Raw genomic sequence first — 17,160 nt, 5'->3', positions numbered from 1 at the left:
AAAAAAAAAAAAAAACTTTCATTTTAGATGCAGAACACCCTATATCATCCCGGTGTGCCCTGTATTGAATAAATTCCAGCTCAAAACAGGTGTTTGTTACTTTAAAGACAGATATATCGTGTGTGCATCCATCTGAGAAATGCAGACACACAGCTTTTTTCTAGGACAACATCATGAAGGGGACAGCACCCGCACACAGCGGCAGGCGGAGCTTCAGGAATTGAGTTATTTGGTTTCCGGGTAGGAAAAAACTCACAAAAAATGACTAATATTTTATAATTTGTTTTTAGTGTTCACATATAATATTTGATGATATACATGGATAGAGTTCACTCTGAAAGGCCTAAGAAAATCATGGTAGGGCCCCTTTAAGACACACGCGGTTAACACAAAAACAAAGAAACACTTATCCGATTTTCTATGACATAAATTAAGGATTTGAACAGGTGTGTTACACATGTTATGTAAACAGAAGTAAATGCAGTTTCAGGCTGTTATTTTTAACACCTGTATGAATGTTTAAGGCACCACTAATGGCTCGGGCTTTAAACCCTAAGCCCCCTGCCCCATTTCCACTCTAGGAAGGAGCTGCCAAAGCTCCACTAACAGAATGAGACTCTTTCCATATTTTTTTTGACAGCCATGTTCATTATCGTCACTCCTGTGAAGCATCTGTGGGATGTGGGAAAAAAACGGACACATTTAGACTCAAGTTCATCTGTAGTCAACGTTACATTACCAAAGGTTCAAAGGTTTTGTTAGCCCATGCCACAGAGGATCAGAGCTGTCTTGGTCAAATGAGGCCAAACTAGACAACATTAAGCATGCGATTGCATCAGGTGGTGTGCACTGAACTGCAGCTCAACTGGCTGAATAAAGTCATCCTTTAAAGTTGGTATAGGAAGCATAGGATGGAATGTAACATTTGCATTATTGTGCACGGGGAAAAGCAGCACAACACCTGCAAATTGGCGATGTGCTGTTGCAGAGAATGCACTGCAGTGCATTGATAAGTCACAACTGGAGTGATGAGGAAAGGAGATTGACAGTCAATCCCATTCATACTCAGATGTATGCAGAAGTCAAGGTGCACACACCTGATCTCATAGTGTTCATGTCAGCCTAATGCCCTCGTCCTATCTGATGAGGCACAGCTAACGTACATGCACAAGTATATGCCCGCACGTGCACAGGAGTAGAACACAGGATTGCTGTCCAGCTTTATAAGCTAGCGTGATGGTGGTCTGTGAGTTTGCCGAAGGCCCCGAGTGTGTATGTGTGTGAGTGTGTGTATGTCTGCCGAGGCGGTCTAATGCTGTGTGACTGGGGCCAGTGCTGTCAGCAGAGCAGAGACATGGACGCAGCACAAGTGCCTCCTTGCATAAACGTTGGGGCGGGCAGGGATGCTCATCCTCCTTTTCCACCATCTGACATTTAAAGGTCCAACCCTTGATTCTGGGAGCTTATCAGTTATAGGTTCAAACATCAGCAGCCATAAACACCATTGGGTTTGCTGCACGGTACTTAGGAGCAAATAGTGCAATTTTCAGGATTAAATACTGCGAACCAAAAAGAGTAAAAAATGACACCATCTGTTTATCATTGATGGTAAGAGCTAAAACCAGAGTTGGTTTGTGGGCGGTCACCCCGAGTGCAATCTCACACAAGCACGCAATTTTCTAGGTGTTGGTTTTTCTAGACTAAAGCTGTCTGTTTCCATGTGAAGTTAATGAAATATGTGCTAAGGCGCTATACAGTCATGCCAACTTGCTGCTCGAATGACAATTTTATGCGCTCTCTCTGTGTGTAAGAAAACACAAGAGGAGAGGAGGTGGAGGGGAAACCAGGTCACAACACGCAGGGATGTGAACAGTAGAGCTGTAACGAGTAAACGAGAACTCGCGATCTGCTCCTGAAAATTCGAGTATGAATATTTGCGACATCCTAGATCGCTGATTCATGATCTTTATAAATGTAGTAGAGTGTAGTAAATTATTATTAAGATATTAGCTGGGAACAATGTATTTTTGCTCTGAATGCAGATTAATGTAAGATTTCAAGTTTGAAAACTAAAACAAAGCCGAAAGAGCCGCGGTACAGCTACCGGAAGTAAACACATCTTTGTGACGGTGAGTTTACGGTTTTCAAAGTAAAACTAGCGAGAGCTTTTTTATGTTCAAAAACTGAGACTGAAATTCTGCTCACAGGCATAACTTCTGAAAAAATGAATTAGCTTCAAAACTGAAGCTTTAGCTCCAGTGTTTACTTTCTTTTGGTTATGGTAAAAAGAGTTGGCTCTTCAACACTTGACACAATTAACCAAACTCCAGCTTATTCTGAGGCAGAGAAACGCAGCCTCGCGCTGATGAAGGTGGATGTAATCAACGTGAATCAGCTGATTCTGCTGCGGAAAAAAAATACTTTTTTCATACGGGCTCTGCACCAATATATAATGCTTAGGATGTAAAACGTTGAAGAACTTGGAGGATAGAAAAACTGTGGCAGGGGCGGAGTGGGTAATCGGGAGAGTCGGGAGGATTCCCGGTGGGCCGCTTCATTCATGGGCCGGTCAGTCCCAGTCATAGAAAAAATATTCATGGTAGAACATGAAAGAATCTTTGTAGCAGTGTACGTCCGTCCCTTTAAGAGACAGAACCGTCGGTTTTGGAGCTACAATTTAACATAAACACCCCTTTAAATCAGGGCCGGATCTAGCCAGTCCCAGTAGGGGGTGCAAACAGAATATCAGAGGGGGGGCCAGTTTGGGGATACTAAGTGGTTGCAGTGTAAAATTCTCCCAAGTCCCCCTCGAACAAAAATCCTGTTTTTAGAGTTTATAACATCTCTGGGATAATTATGTCAAATACAATGACTCAATTTTAATTTACAAAATCCTTAAAAATATTTTTTTTGTTTTGGTTTTTATTGTCTTTATGCTATGTTTTTGTTTTTCTGTATCGTCTATTCACCTATTGTTTCCTTTTTTCCACTTTTTTTCTTAATAGTTGCTTTTACATTTTATGAATTTGCTGTTTTTTTTAATTGACAACTCCATCTGTTGTTCCTGTTTCTGCTGTTGTCTTGTATCCTTTCTGTATTGATTTAATTTATTCTTTTAGTACAGATCATCAATTTTTTAATTTTTTTTAAAGGGAATAAAGATGGAAATTAGCTTGAAAGGCTATAATCTTATATATGTGCATTTTTAAATGTTTTATCAATATATGTTGTCCCTGTTTTAAATAAACAATCAATCAATCAAAAAAATTATTCAGTACACTAAATATTATTCAACATCAGGATAATTCTTTAAATATCATAATGTATTTTCTTTATAGACATGAGTTTGTTTTTTAGTAATAAGTTCCATAGTAGTAAATTACTGATGTAAAAATGAACAAGATTTCAAATAATCTGTTATATGTTATTGTTGCCTTTAAAAGTTAACTTTTATTTCAATTTTATTTATTTCTCTGGGACAATGGACATTAAATTAACCGAACAGCTATTTTTTATCTGTTGTCCATGGACAAATGTTAAAAAAATATAAAAAATATAATATTAAAGTTTATACTAAGGAGGAGAGGCATATTAAAATTTAACAGAATGTCAAAGACAACCCCAACCTCCTGTTCTCATTCAGTCCCGCTGTCCGCCTTCATCTCAGGCGCCTTTCTTCGCCTGCAGCCGCCTGGTCTCACCGACATGCAGGCGAGGCAGAAGTCATCTCAAACACAGCTAATGCTCCGGCACTGTTAGCTTCACTGCTACAAACAGCTCTAGCTTTAGCAACCAGAAATCTGAACATTGTCAACTCTCGCTTTTTCCTCCAAACTACAACAAAGAGAGCAACAGATGGAGGACAAGAAGGAGTTTAAATTACGGTTAATGGAGTCATTTCAGCGACAAACAGCAGAAAACTTCAAATAGCTCTGCTGCAGAGAACCGCATGTCTCTGCTGCTGAGTCTGTGTGCGCGTAAGCGACAGTGTTGCCAGATAGTCTCAGTTTTCCAGCCCAAAAGTCATCAGAAAACCGCCGGAAGCAGCAAAAAACCGCCCAACCCTGTGTGTGTGTGTGGGTGTGTGTGTGGGGGTGTGTGTGTGTGTGTGAGTGGGGGGGCGCAGGTGTCAATTAGATCCTTCAGGATTTCACTGCAGAATTTTATTTACGTATTTTTGAAAAGCGCCTAAAAATTGCTGATTATAAAAAAGAAGTTTGCATTCTCATATTCCAAATCTTTTTATTGTGACACATGCACGAGGAAAATACTTCACCATCACCTTATACAATGTTGTTGTGCTGTCATTTAAGAAACATGAAACCCAAAATGAACTTTTGGTCCTCTCTGCTCACAGTAACCCACATATTTGTGTATTGATTTAAAAATAATAAAATTACAGAAAGGTCCCAGCCGGGATTCGAACTGGGGCCTTCTTACTGTGAGGCAATAGCACTAACCACTGCGCCACCGTGCAGCCCCCTCAGATCTCCATGTTCTCCTCAATGTCCAGAGTCTCTCTCTGTCTTTCTCTCATACTCTGTCCGCTCCGCACCCCCTCGCATTTAGCGCATACCCGGGGTTCATTGATAGAGCCCAGGACCATGAAGCGTCTCCTCCTGGTGCGTTCACTTAGCCTCAGAACATAGAACATTAGTGGAAGTCCGATCGCAAACCAGCCAAACTTAGTCCGCTACTTTTTATGATGAGGAAATAAAAACCGCCGAACCGACCCTAAACCCGCCCAAAATATGCCTACCCGCCTAAAGCCAATTTCGCCCGCAAATTTAGAACCAAAACTGCCCAATTGGGCGGGAACCCACCAAATCTGGCAACACTGGTGAGCGACAGAGTGAGAGAGGAGGACCTGTGAAGCGAGAGGCCACGCCCTCCCTTGGATCTACCAATCAGTACAAGCAGCTACTTTGAATGGGAGTCAGAGAGAGCAGAGCGCGCTCTGTTTTTCTTGTTTGCATCGCATCACGTTTGGGGGGGCAGTCCTGAAATTTGGAGGGGCATCGCCCCAGCTTGCCCATGATTAGATCCGGCCTTAGCTTTAAATTCTGATAGTTCCACCAGAGTGTGCTTTACCAACATGTCTGGGCCGGACCATTGACGTGAACAACGTTCTATTGAGACGGTCTATGGGCCGGACAGAGAAGCGGCCAATTAGCCAGTAAAAATGTGCAGCAAGCAATAGTGGTTATGGGAACGAGCGGTACAGGCCGCTGTGCGGGGCGGGAATTCAAACGAGCCACCAGCTCAGCGCTTCAAGGTGGAAAACCAAAGAAAAAGTCTGCACCACTGATGTTTTTTTATTGTCTGTCAATCTTAGCCGGCGGGGTGCGTGCACCTTTTGTCTATATGGTTAAAACCTTGTGGTGCGGGTTCAGCGCGAACACGGAGTCACTTTCTCCGCTGCTTCTCCACAGTAGGGAGGGGCCGGGCTCCTCGTGCGCTCTCTCCACCTGCTCCACAGATGAAAACATGCGGGAGGCAGATCGAAAAGTCCCAGCTGTGTCTGAATTTTTCTACTGTAGACGCAGACAGCGCGCTGTTTTAAATGTAACATCACATGGTTTGTGAGGGCAGTAACAGCAGTAATCTGTCCAAAAACCGCGATAAACACACCAGATTCTAGCGGAGTCGTGCGCGCGTCTGACCGTCCAATGAGACGTCTAGCGGCGTTTTTGATCCAACAGGTGTTTATGCTAGCGGTACACACGTGGAGCACGTGACTAAAGTGTTGATTATTGAAGAAAAGTGCAGGAAATTTTGATAAAAGGAGGAAATGAATATCGATGGCAGCACATTAAAAAAACAATGATCCTATAATATTAACAGGCTCAAAGTTCATTTTGTGCCTCAACAATAACAAATTGTCTGATATAAAATGTAAAATTAATTAAAGTGAATTTGAATTTGAACATATGTGGAGAACATTGTCAGGTTTTGTTGTCAAATGATCCCAACCAGCAGGGATTTTTATTATTTTTATGTTGTTTATGTAACAGCTGCACTTAACCAGAAGATTGACAAAATAAATAAATAAATAAATACATTACAGAACAAAATTTCTTTCTATCTGAATCTTTGTGTGTGTGTTTTTTTTTAATCAGTTTTGTTGATTCTGATCTCCTGTTTTAAATAAAGGTATAAATGGTGGTGATTTAATTTTCATCCATCCAGTAAATAGACATACACTAGCAAGAAACATTATATTTAAAAGTAAGAATCGTAGTTCGACTCGTGACTTGTTGAGCTTGATTCATGAATCAAATCGGATCGCCACCTAAGCCATTATCCACAGCCCTACGAACCACTTTGGGGTTTTTTGGACTTCCCAAATATTTATACTCGAATTTTTGGGAGCAGATCGCAAGTATTCGAGCACCCAGATAGTCGTTGAACCACAGCCCTAGTGGTTCAATTTGAGAATCACTGAGCTTGATTCATGAATCGAATCGGATCACCACCTAAGCATCGATCCACAGCCCTAGTGAACAGGTAGACTCCTTCTGAGAGGAAAGCAAGTAGAGAGGGGCTTGGAACCAGGGAGGTCATATTAAGGCTTCCTACTGGGTTAAAAATCTCTTTTTCAAAGGCCGTCAACTTGTGTATTTTACCTATAGTATAGTTAGTAAAATAACAGAAATAACGTTTTATGTTCTTGTGTTTGTATGCATGCAGCCTTGAAGGGTTGGGGCTCTGGATGGTCGGAAGGAGGGTCATCTAGTGCTTCACCCAGCCAGCCAAACTGACATATTTTGCTCTTGGATTCTTACACTGATCTGTTTATTAAGTTTGTAATGGTAACCCCCCTGCTTTCTGGCATTGGGGGCCACTGTGGTGATGTGATTGCTCAATGGTTGAAAATCCTCTATCTGCTATCCCGCATGGGTGATGGGGGGCCCTGGCTACTTACTGGTGCTGCTTCGGTACGGGTCTTGGTGTGGGGATGACTGGGCACTCTCCCTCTTTTTACATTCTATCAACCACCGCATGTGAAGATCTCCGCTGCCAACAGGTATATCTGTAATATTTGATGGATGAGCCCCGCCCCTATAGACTAACATTTACACCTTACAGTAATGTTGATAAACTTTCAGTATTTTTTTTTTGCTTTATTTTTCCCCCCTCAACACACACACACACACCCCATACACAGTTCTTTAATCCTCTTCTAACTTCCTTAAACTTTTGTTTTTTTTTCTTTTGCCCCTCTCTTTAGCCTTATCTTCCTATGTCTAACATCTCACTGTTTCTTTTCCACCCCGTCCAACAAAAAAAAAAGAATACAAACATAATCAATAAAAATACTATTAGCCTCAAATACAAAAGGGGTTTATACATATATACATCTTGTGTATCAGAAGGTTCATAATCTAACAGTAAACTCTGTCCAACTCAAGAGGCATTCAGCTCTGATCTGTTTGTTCAGCTGTTGGACAGGACAAATTAAAAAAAAAAGTTTGTAATAACAAAGCTAACTGGAGATTGTGGTAGTTAAAGAACAGGGGAAAGCCATTGTGCTCGATGTGCCCATACCAAGCAATGGCAAGATCAGGAGGAAGGAACATGAGAAACTGGACACTCTGGGAAAACCTGGGGAGGTTTGGTACCTCAAAGGGTGCAGTCCCATCCAACTACCGGTCATCCATCCATCCATCCATCCATCTTCCTCCGCTTCATCCGGGACCGGGTCGCGGGGGCAGCAGTCTAAGCAAAGATGCCCAGACTTCCCTCTCCCCGGCCACTTCCTCCAGCTCTTCTGGGGGGACCCCGAGGCGTTCCCAGGCAAGCCGAGAAACATAGTCTCTCCAGCGTGTCCTGGGTCTTCCCCGGGGCCTCCGCCCAGTGGGACATGCCCGGAACACCTCACCAGGGAGGCGTCCAGGAGGCATCCGGATCAGATGCCCGAGCCACCTCAACTGGCTCCTCTCGATGCGGAGGAGAAGCGGCTCTACTCCGAGCTCTCTCCGGGTGACTGAGCTCCTCACCCTATCTCTAAGGGAGCGCCCAGCCACCCTGCGGAGAAAACTCATTTCAGCCGCTTGTAGTCGGGATCTCGTTCTTTCGGTCACGACCCAAAGTTCATGACCATAGGTGAGTACTGGAACGAAGATCGACCGGTAAATTGAGAGCTTTGCTTTCTGGCTCAGCTCTCTTTTCACCACAACGGACCGGTACAGCGACCGCATAATAGCGGACGCCGCTCCAATCCGCCTGTCGATCTCACGGTCCGATCTTCCCTCACTCGTGAACAAGACCCCAAGATATTTAAACTCCTCCACCTGAGGCAGGAGCACTCCACCCACCGAGAGAGGGCAAACTACCTTTCTCCGGTCGAGAACCATGGCCTCAGACTTAGCGGTGCTGACCCTCATCCCAGCCGCTTCACACTCGGCTGCAAACCGCTCCAATGCATGCTGGAGATCCCGGTTCGATGGAGCCAACAGAACAACATCATCTGCAAAGAGCAGAGAGGAAATCCTGTGGTCCCCAAACCAGACCCCCTCCGGCCCCTGGCTGCGCCTAGAAATTCTGTCCATAAAGACTATGAACAGAACCGGTGATAAAGGGCAGCCCTGCCGGAGTCCAACATGCACCGGGAACAGGTCTGACTTACTGCCGGCCATGCGAACCAAGCTCCTGCTCCGGTCATACAGAGACCGGACAGCCCTGAGTAAGGCTCCCCGGACCCCATACTCCCAGAGCACCCTCCACAGGACACCACGGGGAACGCGGTCGAACGCCTTCTCCAAATCCACAAAACACATATGGACTGGATGAGCGAACTCCCACGAACCCTCCAGCACCCTGGAGAGGGTGTAGAGCTGGTCCACTGTTCCACGACCAGGACGGAAACCGCACTGTTGTTCTTGAATCTGAGGTTCGACTATCGGACGGACTCTCCTCTCCAGTACCCTGGCATAGACTTTCCCAGGAAGGCTGAGGAGTGTGATTCCCCGGTAGTTGGAACACACCCTCCGGTCCCCCTTCTTGAAAAGGGGAACCACCACCCCAGTCTGCCAGTCCAGTGGTACGGTTCCTGTCTGCCACGCAATGCTGCAGAGACGTGTCAGCCAAGACACTCCTACAACATCCAGAGACTTGAGGTACTCAGGGCGAACCTCATCCACCCCTGGAGCCTTGCCACCGAGGAGCTCTTTGACTACCTCGGTGACCTCAGCTTGGGTGATGGACAGTTCCACCCCAGTGTCCTCAGCCTCTGCTTCCTCAACGGAAGGCGTGTCAGCAGGGTTGAGGAGATCCTCAAAGTATTCCTTCCACCGCCCGACAATGTCCCCAGTTGAGGTCAGCAGATCCCCACCTGCACCGAAAACGGTGCCTGCAGAAAACTGCTTTCCCCTCCTGAGGCGCCGGATGGTTTGCCAGAATCTCTTTGAGGCCAACCGATAGTCCTTCTCCATGGCCTCACCAAACTCCTCCCAGGACCGAGTTTTTGCCTCCAACACAGCCCGGGCCGCAGCTCGCTTAAACTGCCGGTACCTGTCAGCTGCCTCTGGAGTCCCACAAGCCAGCCAGGCCTGATAGGACTCCTTCTTCAGCTTGACGGCAACCCTTACTTCCGGTGTCCACCACCGGGTTCGGGGGTTGCCACCACGACAGGCACCAGAGACCTTGCGACCGCAGCTCCGGAAAGCAGCAGAGACAATAGAGGTGGAGAACATGGTCCACTCGGACTCCATGTCACCAACCTCCCTCGGTACCTGCTTGAAGTTTTCCCGGATGTGGGAGTTAAAGACCTCCCTGACGGAGGGCTCAGCCAGACGTTCCCAGCAGACCCTCACAGTACGTTTGGGTCTGCCAAGTCTTTCCGGCCTCCTCCCCCGCCAGCGAATCCAACTCACCACCAGGTAGTGATCAGTGGACAGCTCTGCCCCTCTCTTTACCCGAGTGTCCAGAACACACGGCCGGAGATCGCCTGAAACGACTACAAAGTCGATCATCGATCTCCTACCTAGGGTGTCCTGATGCCAGGTGTACTGATGGACACCTTTGTGTTCGAACATGGTGTTCGTTATGGACAAACTATGACGTGCACAGAAGTCCAACAACAAAACACCGCTCGGGTTCAGGTCAGGGAGGCCATTCCTACCAATCACGCCCCTCCAGGTGCCACTGTCATTACCCACGTGGGCATTGAAGTCCCCCAGGAGGACAACGGAGTCCCCTGTTGGGGCACTTTCCAGTACCCCTTCAAGAGACACCAAGAAGGCCGGGTACTCCGAACTGCTGTTCGGCCCGTAAGCCGAAACTACAGTCAGAGACCTGTCCCCCACCCGAAGGCGAAGGGACACGACCCTCTCGTCCACCGGTACAAACTCCAACACTTGGCGGCTGAGCTGGGGGCTCACAAGTAAGCCCACCCCAGCCCGTCGCCTCTCACCATGGGCAACTCCAGAGTGGTAGAGAGTCCAGCCTCTCTCGAGGGACTGAGTTTCAGAGCCCAGGCTGTGCGTAGAGGTGAGCCCAACTATATCTAGTCGGTATCTCTCAACCTCTCGCACCAGCTCAGGCTCCTTCCCTCCCAGAGAGGTGACATTCCATGTCCCAAAAGCCAAATTCCATGACCGGGGTTTGGGCCGCCGAGGCACTCGCCTTCGACTGCCACCCAAACCACAATGCACCGGCCCCTTCAGAGCTCCCCTGCAGGTGGTGGGCCCACTGGGGAAACTACCGGTCACTCAAGAGAAATAAGCATGACATTTAAAGGATTTTCAAGAATTAGTTTTTTTTATTTTATTAGCTCTCTTGAGCTGGAGTTTTACTCAATTGAAACTGTAATGTTCTGTATAAACCCCATTTCATTTCAAGTTTGATGTTAAAATTCTTTGATTAATAGATCATCAAATCTTCAGATTTAAAACCACTGTACTAGGAAACTGTCAGCCTGATTTTTTAACTGTTTGACTATTTTTTGGAACTTGCTTATGTTTTTTTCTTGATGGATCTCTCGCCAATTGTTAGAAATAAATACAAAATATATTTTAAACCTTGTGGTCTCTTATGGGGTCCAGATGACCCCACCCTTGCATTGATGTGTAATCCACCATATCAAAGGTGGACAGGATTTAATGTCTGCCATATGAGTGAAGATAAATCCTTGAAAAAAAGTTCAGCGCGCTGTCTTGTGGGGTCCAGATGACCCAACTTTTAATGTAAACATGTCTAGGATAGCACAAGGGTTAAGTACAGTAATATTATACTGTTCGTAAGCTGAAGTCAAGTCTGAAGTCAGAGCCTTTGCAGTTTGAGGGGAAATCCAATTTACAGACTTGTGTCTTGTTTTATGCAGGATAATCCTAACATGTGACAAAGAGATGCGTTATTCTCAGAGATCTGTCACGCCTCAGCATCACTGAGGTTATGTAGAAGACGATTCAATGGCCATGCCTGACTGATCCACGCCACAGCAATGAAAGCTTTCCTGTGTAAACACAGCTTAATAAGTAGCTGTAAATAAAACATGGGCTCTGTATTCTGCTGGTGATATATAGAAAATAACAGAGCTGCATTGAAAGGTAGACAGAGGATGGAGTCCAGCACCATCAGCATCAGTGTCTTGTAACATGCAACACTCTAGAGGTTCAGGAACACAACAAGAATTTCATGGCATTTCACAGCTCGACTCCAGATAGTCCCTTAAAATCACACATTTATAATAGCCGGTTTTGTTACTGGGCCTTTAAAAACCACTGGACCAGCAGGAAAATTGAAACCTTGATGCCAAACAAGCGGGGTGTGTTGAAGTGATGTGGATGTACGTGTGTAGAGATGATCCGGTTCTCCAGTCTCACATCAGAAGCAGGGAAGCGACTAACACAACCCCTGACATATGCAAATGCCTCCAAAGTCACACAGGCAAGCCTGCACATGTGTGTGTGTTGAAATGTGGTGGAATGTTTTTCTGCTTAATTGGACGTCCACAAGTGCACATGCATGCTTGTGTGATGCATGCTGGGAGCTGCTATGTGTGTGAATGTGTCTGATCATAGCCAAAAAAAAAGACACCGGCTTACTTGGATCAGACTTGGAAAACGTGTCTCTGTCCAGCAGGTTCCTGAAAAACAAGAAAAGAAAGAGATAGTGACATAAAAATTGCATAACTCAACAAATAAACTGCAACTACAAAGTTATTGCATCATTAAAACTTCCCTAATTAGCTGATACTGGAAACTTGTTTACCCACAATGCTCTCTAGACTTCATTAATGAAAGCTATTTCTGCTCATCTCTAAGGTAACTTAGTGCCATGTCAGGCTTAAATTGGAGCTTATATATTATTTAACCACAAAAACCACACAAGAAAATGGGGTTTAAATGATTTCTCTATTTTAACTCTGCCAAAAGTGACCGGAGCATCAAATTTACAGTCCTGGCTCTAACACAGTGAGGGATGAATCCATGCGTGAGACCGAGACTCCCTTTCACAGACCGCTGCTGATGTTCTCCATCATTGAACGGCTCTGAAGATGAGATGGCCCAGTTTCCTGAAATCTAAACAAAAGGACACCATGGAGCTCAGCACCAGCATAGGGAGAACCTGGTCATGGTAAAACTACATACTCATCATCTCCACTGTTTTAAAACCGAAACCAAACAATAGTTTAATCCTGTGACTTCAAAATATTCACCTGAATGTTTCATGTTTTTATAAATATTGACTTTGGTTCTCAAGAAGATTTCATGGGGAGCATTTTAAATAAGCTTAAATCTCATTGTAGACTAGGGGTGTAACGGATCATGGATAATTTGTGGTCCGTGCGGATCAGAAGCCACGGTCTGGCACACGTGTGTACTGCGGATCAATCCAACCCCCAGCTCCCGCGCACACACACCTCACACTATCATAATTTAGATCAATTTTCCGTTCACATCAAATTGAATTTGGGTCAAATTCATGCAAATCCTCTTTGCGCTAAACTAGCTGCTTCACTTTTATCTTAAAGTCTGTTCAAGTGAAGCTCTGGCTGCGTGTGGGAGGAGCTTCCATCAAAAACTTTTCTCAGCTTCATAATGAGGAAGCAGATCGATAGATATCAGGTTTATTTGATTTTAAGAGCTGAATAAAACCATCAGTACACGTTTCCATTTGTGGATTCAAAGAATGTCTCAATGAGGAGCAGCAGTTGTCCCGCACAGGAGAAAGCCGCTCCGTAACGGACTCGCCGAGAAGGGTGTACCTGCAGGCCCGGAGACCCAACAACGTTCTCAGGACCACGCTCTCAGGACCGCATTCTCAGGACCCAGGCATTTCTAACACAGCGCCTCCTACAGGGTGGAGTTTGTTTTATTTTCTGGAGACTTTACGAGACACATTGCACACATGAGTAGTAAGAGTACAAAAATGATCAAAGCGGTGCTAAAGGATAAACAACTAGATCATTTATCATATGAATCTTAAAATATAAAAAGTAAATTACCAATAAATTTCTGTTTTTTGGAGAAACATAAACAGTGATGTCTACATGTAGCTTAGCTTAGCTTTCATTCAAATTAATGTTATTTGTGAAAAAATAAAGTCATGATGGTTTATTAGGAATACATATTTTAGCATTTTACAGCATATTTATTTTTTTATTGTTCCATCTTCATGTGTTATAATTTTCTTTTGAGTAATTCATTAATATTGTCTCATTACAACCCAAATATAGTCTACACGTATTACAAAAAAAGGGAAAACAAAATGTTTACTGAGCAAAGTCAAGAATGTATTTATATATTTTACTATTTGGTAATGTATTATACAAACTTGATTCATTGCTATTACCAAATAATATTACTTTTTATAATAATATTAAGTATCTATGCTGTATTGTTCAGAACTAAATTACTCTTTACTTTACATTTCACTTGTGTATATTTTTTTCCATATGGATACAATAATTCAAAAGAGGAAGTCTCTAGATGAAAACAGTGTGTTGAATGCTTTGTTCTACAAAATAGATTATAAAAGGTTCAAATTCATGATCAAAAACTCTCAAAAATCAAAAATAAATGGCAGCTGTTACAAAACATTTCCAAGAGCAAAATATTTATTTTAGTAAAGTAGATAAATTTGAAAGAGGATTGGTATAGAATTGACAAAAGCACAGATACTCTCCAAGTAGAAAGTATTTTTTTAATCTCATGTTCAATTAGAAATATTGTTCTGATACATTTTTCCTTTCCTATATTCAGCTGTGATTTCTTGTACAGACTTGTTAGGTGGCTACAAGTATTGTATTGTCTTTCAGAGTAAACTATATCTATAAATATATATGATCACATATCACATTGGGAACACTAAAAAACAAATTGTTTATGAAATATGAGTCATTTTTGTGGCCCGTTTTAATACCAAGAAGTAAAAGGACTAGATTTCTGAGGCTCCGCCTCTTGCTCCTCGTCGGTCCCGCCCATTTCACAACATCATCCTTGAGCCTGCCTCCCCGAGCCTCCTCCGCGTGATCAAATTTTGTAAACAAAACCACATGACTAAAGATCTCTTCAGCCATTGGCTGGTCAAAACAATGGTCAAAACTGGTCAAAACAGAAGAAAAACATGAATGCACTGCCGTCTGCAAATACTGTCAAGGATTTATCACTTTTTCAAACTTTGTATTTTGCTGATGGATTTTGGTCGTCTGTATGAAGGCCAGGTTCAACGCGACACAGAAAAGAGAGTTACACGGTTTTTGGTGGTTTCTTCTTTTTTCCTGATTCAGGTTTTTTTTAGGAGTTTTTCCTTACCGTTAGGGAGGTTCTAAGGGCAGGGATAACCAGTTTATTTAGTCTTAGTTTTTGTTCATATTTTGAAGCCCAATGAGGCAATTTTCTTTGTGGTATTGGGCTATATAAATAAAATGGAATTGAATTGGTGTTAAAATAAACGTTCTAACAAGTAAACAGTTGGATCAATTATTTCCTTTTGGCTAACATGACAATCTAATGCTCTACATTTGTCCGCGGCTCACCGATCACTTCATTTCTAACGTGTTTACATCATGTGACTGTTGGGTACGGTGGCCGTTTTGGTTCAGTTTTTCCGCTCTCTGTTCATTTCATATTCAGACTGAGGAACCTCAGAAAGAACAGAAGTTCAGTCCGAATGGAAACGAATCGAGACCACCTTGAAAGATGTGTCAGAGAGTGGTTCCTGGTAAATGAAGGTACTCATCTCCTACCAGGAGACAGATTCTGGCAGCAGGGATAACTACCTTGGCTTCACAGCTCCTCGGAGGAGGTGGGTGTGTGTTGGCTGAAATCTGGGGGCGGAGCTTGCAGCACAGACGCTTCCTGGAGGGGACGGTTCACATCGATCTTACGTCAGCACGTTTCCAACCGCTCGTTTTCATGGGTATGGGTGGGGCTGCTGCAGACAGTGCAGGTTTTTAGAGGATTATTCTTAAATGCATGAACTGATCAAAATACCATCTTGGGGTTCTTTACAGTGAGGAATGAACAGTAAAATGCATTTAAAACCTCAAAAAGTAGAATTTTTATGGTAGGGCCCCTTCAAGTTTCACACTCCAAACGGAGGGGTCCTAAATCCACCATCACAAGAGTAATCCACGTCGCACTGAGAAGCGTTTTTCTTCACTTTGGTGCACTCTGAACCACAGAAGTTTACATTTAAATGTAATTAATGACTTTTTGATGCAGCATGACTTTTTTAAAGTTATAAAACAGCTGTTGTTGTGTGTGTATATATATATATATATATATATATATATATATATATATATATATATATATATATCGAAAGTGACGTCAAAAATATTAGAGATTTTTTTCATCAACCTCCGTTTGGAGCAAGCCTGGAGGGATGAACGAAGGGGGAGGGCTAAGGGAGAAGGGGGGAATTCGGATCGGGCCTGAGTGTTCCCTACGACCTGTCGGACACAACATGCCCATAGAAAAAATGAACATGAACTTTTCTACTCCACGAAGCGGTCTGCAACCCTAAATTTTGCATGGGCCAGTTGTCTGCCCCATACAGGTTTGCAATTTTTACACCCACAGACAGCCCATATCCACCCGTAAAGACAATTGTGAGGTAGGTATAAGACAAGACCCCAATCGCCTGTGAAAGCTGCATGCTCAGATATGTGAAAAAATTAGTACTTTAGAAAAATATATTTTGCTTATGCTTTTCCTCTGTGCTGCCTTTAGGCTGATCAGAACAACAGAACTTTGGTTCTTTGGACCATGTTGAAGCCAACTTGAGTATTTATCATAAAAGAGAATAATAGAGGATGCCTTAAAGCTCCAATTATGACAACAACATGACTTTGTCCATATTGCACACAGCCAAAAGACAACAAAACCAAGGGGGAGGAGGCTCCTGCTCTCATGCTGCTGCAGGCGTGCGCTCCGCCGCCTGTCCTGTCCTGTGTGACACACAGTGAGTCTTCTGAAGCCGTTGATGTCTAGTGATGTATCTAGATCAGGCACTCATGTTGTGCTGATCCCAGTGTGGCCCAGATGGTGAAATGCCACGCTCTGCTGCCTCCCTGTCAGGAGACGCCCACTGGCCCTTATCCAGCTTTGAGACTTTCAATAAATGACAGTAAGCAATGGAATCCAGTGTGCTCATTACTGAGGCTCAGTTTGAGGAAAGGCCAAGATTGTGCAGGAGGTCTCACCTGCCAAACGGGATGAACGTACAACAAAGAAACGCTGCAGCTGGAGCTGGAGTGTAGTGTAGTCAGATGCAGGCGCAGAAATATCTGAGGAGAGTATATGATGGAGCAGGCAGCCTGCACACTCCTATGGATACGGTAACCTCCTCATGGTTCATGTGCACCCGAGGGCTTCCACCTGGCCCTCGCAGAACTCAGTCAGTCTTTAAAAGGCCATTTCCGACATGAGCAGCTTGGGATGTGCCTGGGCGGCACGAAGCGAGTGCCACGTTCTTCATCAAACATTTACAACAGCAAGCCCACCTCGACACCGGAATTACATTTGAAATCCCACCAGTTACATCACAGGCGGCTAAAAACTGCAGCCGGAGCTTTAAATACCTGAGAGAGGTGGGAGGGGGAACTCCATCTACCACAGCGAGATATACTTGGCTGTCTCAGAAAAAGAGAACAGGCATGATCTGCTTGATTCTCATGTAATGAAAAAAAAAATGTAATTTAAGGTTTTA

General features: G+C 44.0%; 1 protein-coding gene across 1 annotated transcript in view; it reads right to left on the bottom strand.

Moving 5' to 3' along the window:
* The window catches only part of LOC118598810 (copine-8-like), a 65,236-nt gene that overhangs the window by 17,591 nt on the left and 30,485 nt on the right, over nucleotides 1-17,160 (bottom strand). Inside the window, exon 2 of the mRNA XM_036212128.1 lies at nucleotides 12,048-12,088. Within this exon, the coding sequence (XP_036068021.1) occupies nucleotides 12,048-12,088 (41 nt within the window). The remainder of the gene's footprint in view (nucleotides 1-12,047; nucleotides 12,089-17,160) is intronic.

The sequence above is a fragment of the Oryzias melastigma genome, linkage group LG6 (genome assembly GCF_002922805.2).
Source record: "Oryzias melastigma strain HK-1 linkage group LG6, ASM292280v2, whole genome shotgun sequence".
NCBI lineage: Eukaryota > Metazoa > Chordata > Actinopteri > Beloniformes > Adrianichthyidae > Oryzias > Oryzias melastigma.
Note: the sequence above shows the minus strand (reverse complement) of the source record. Positions and strands in the feature narration are given on the sequence as shown.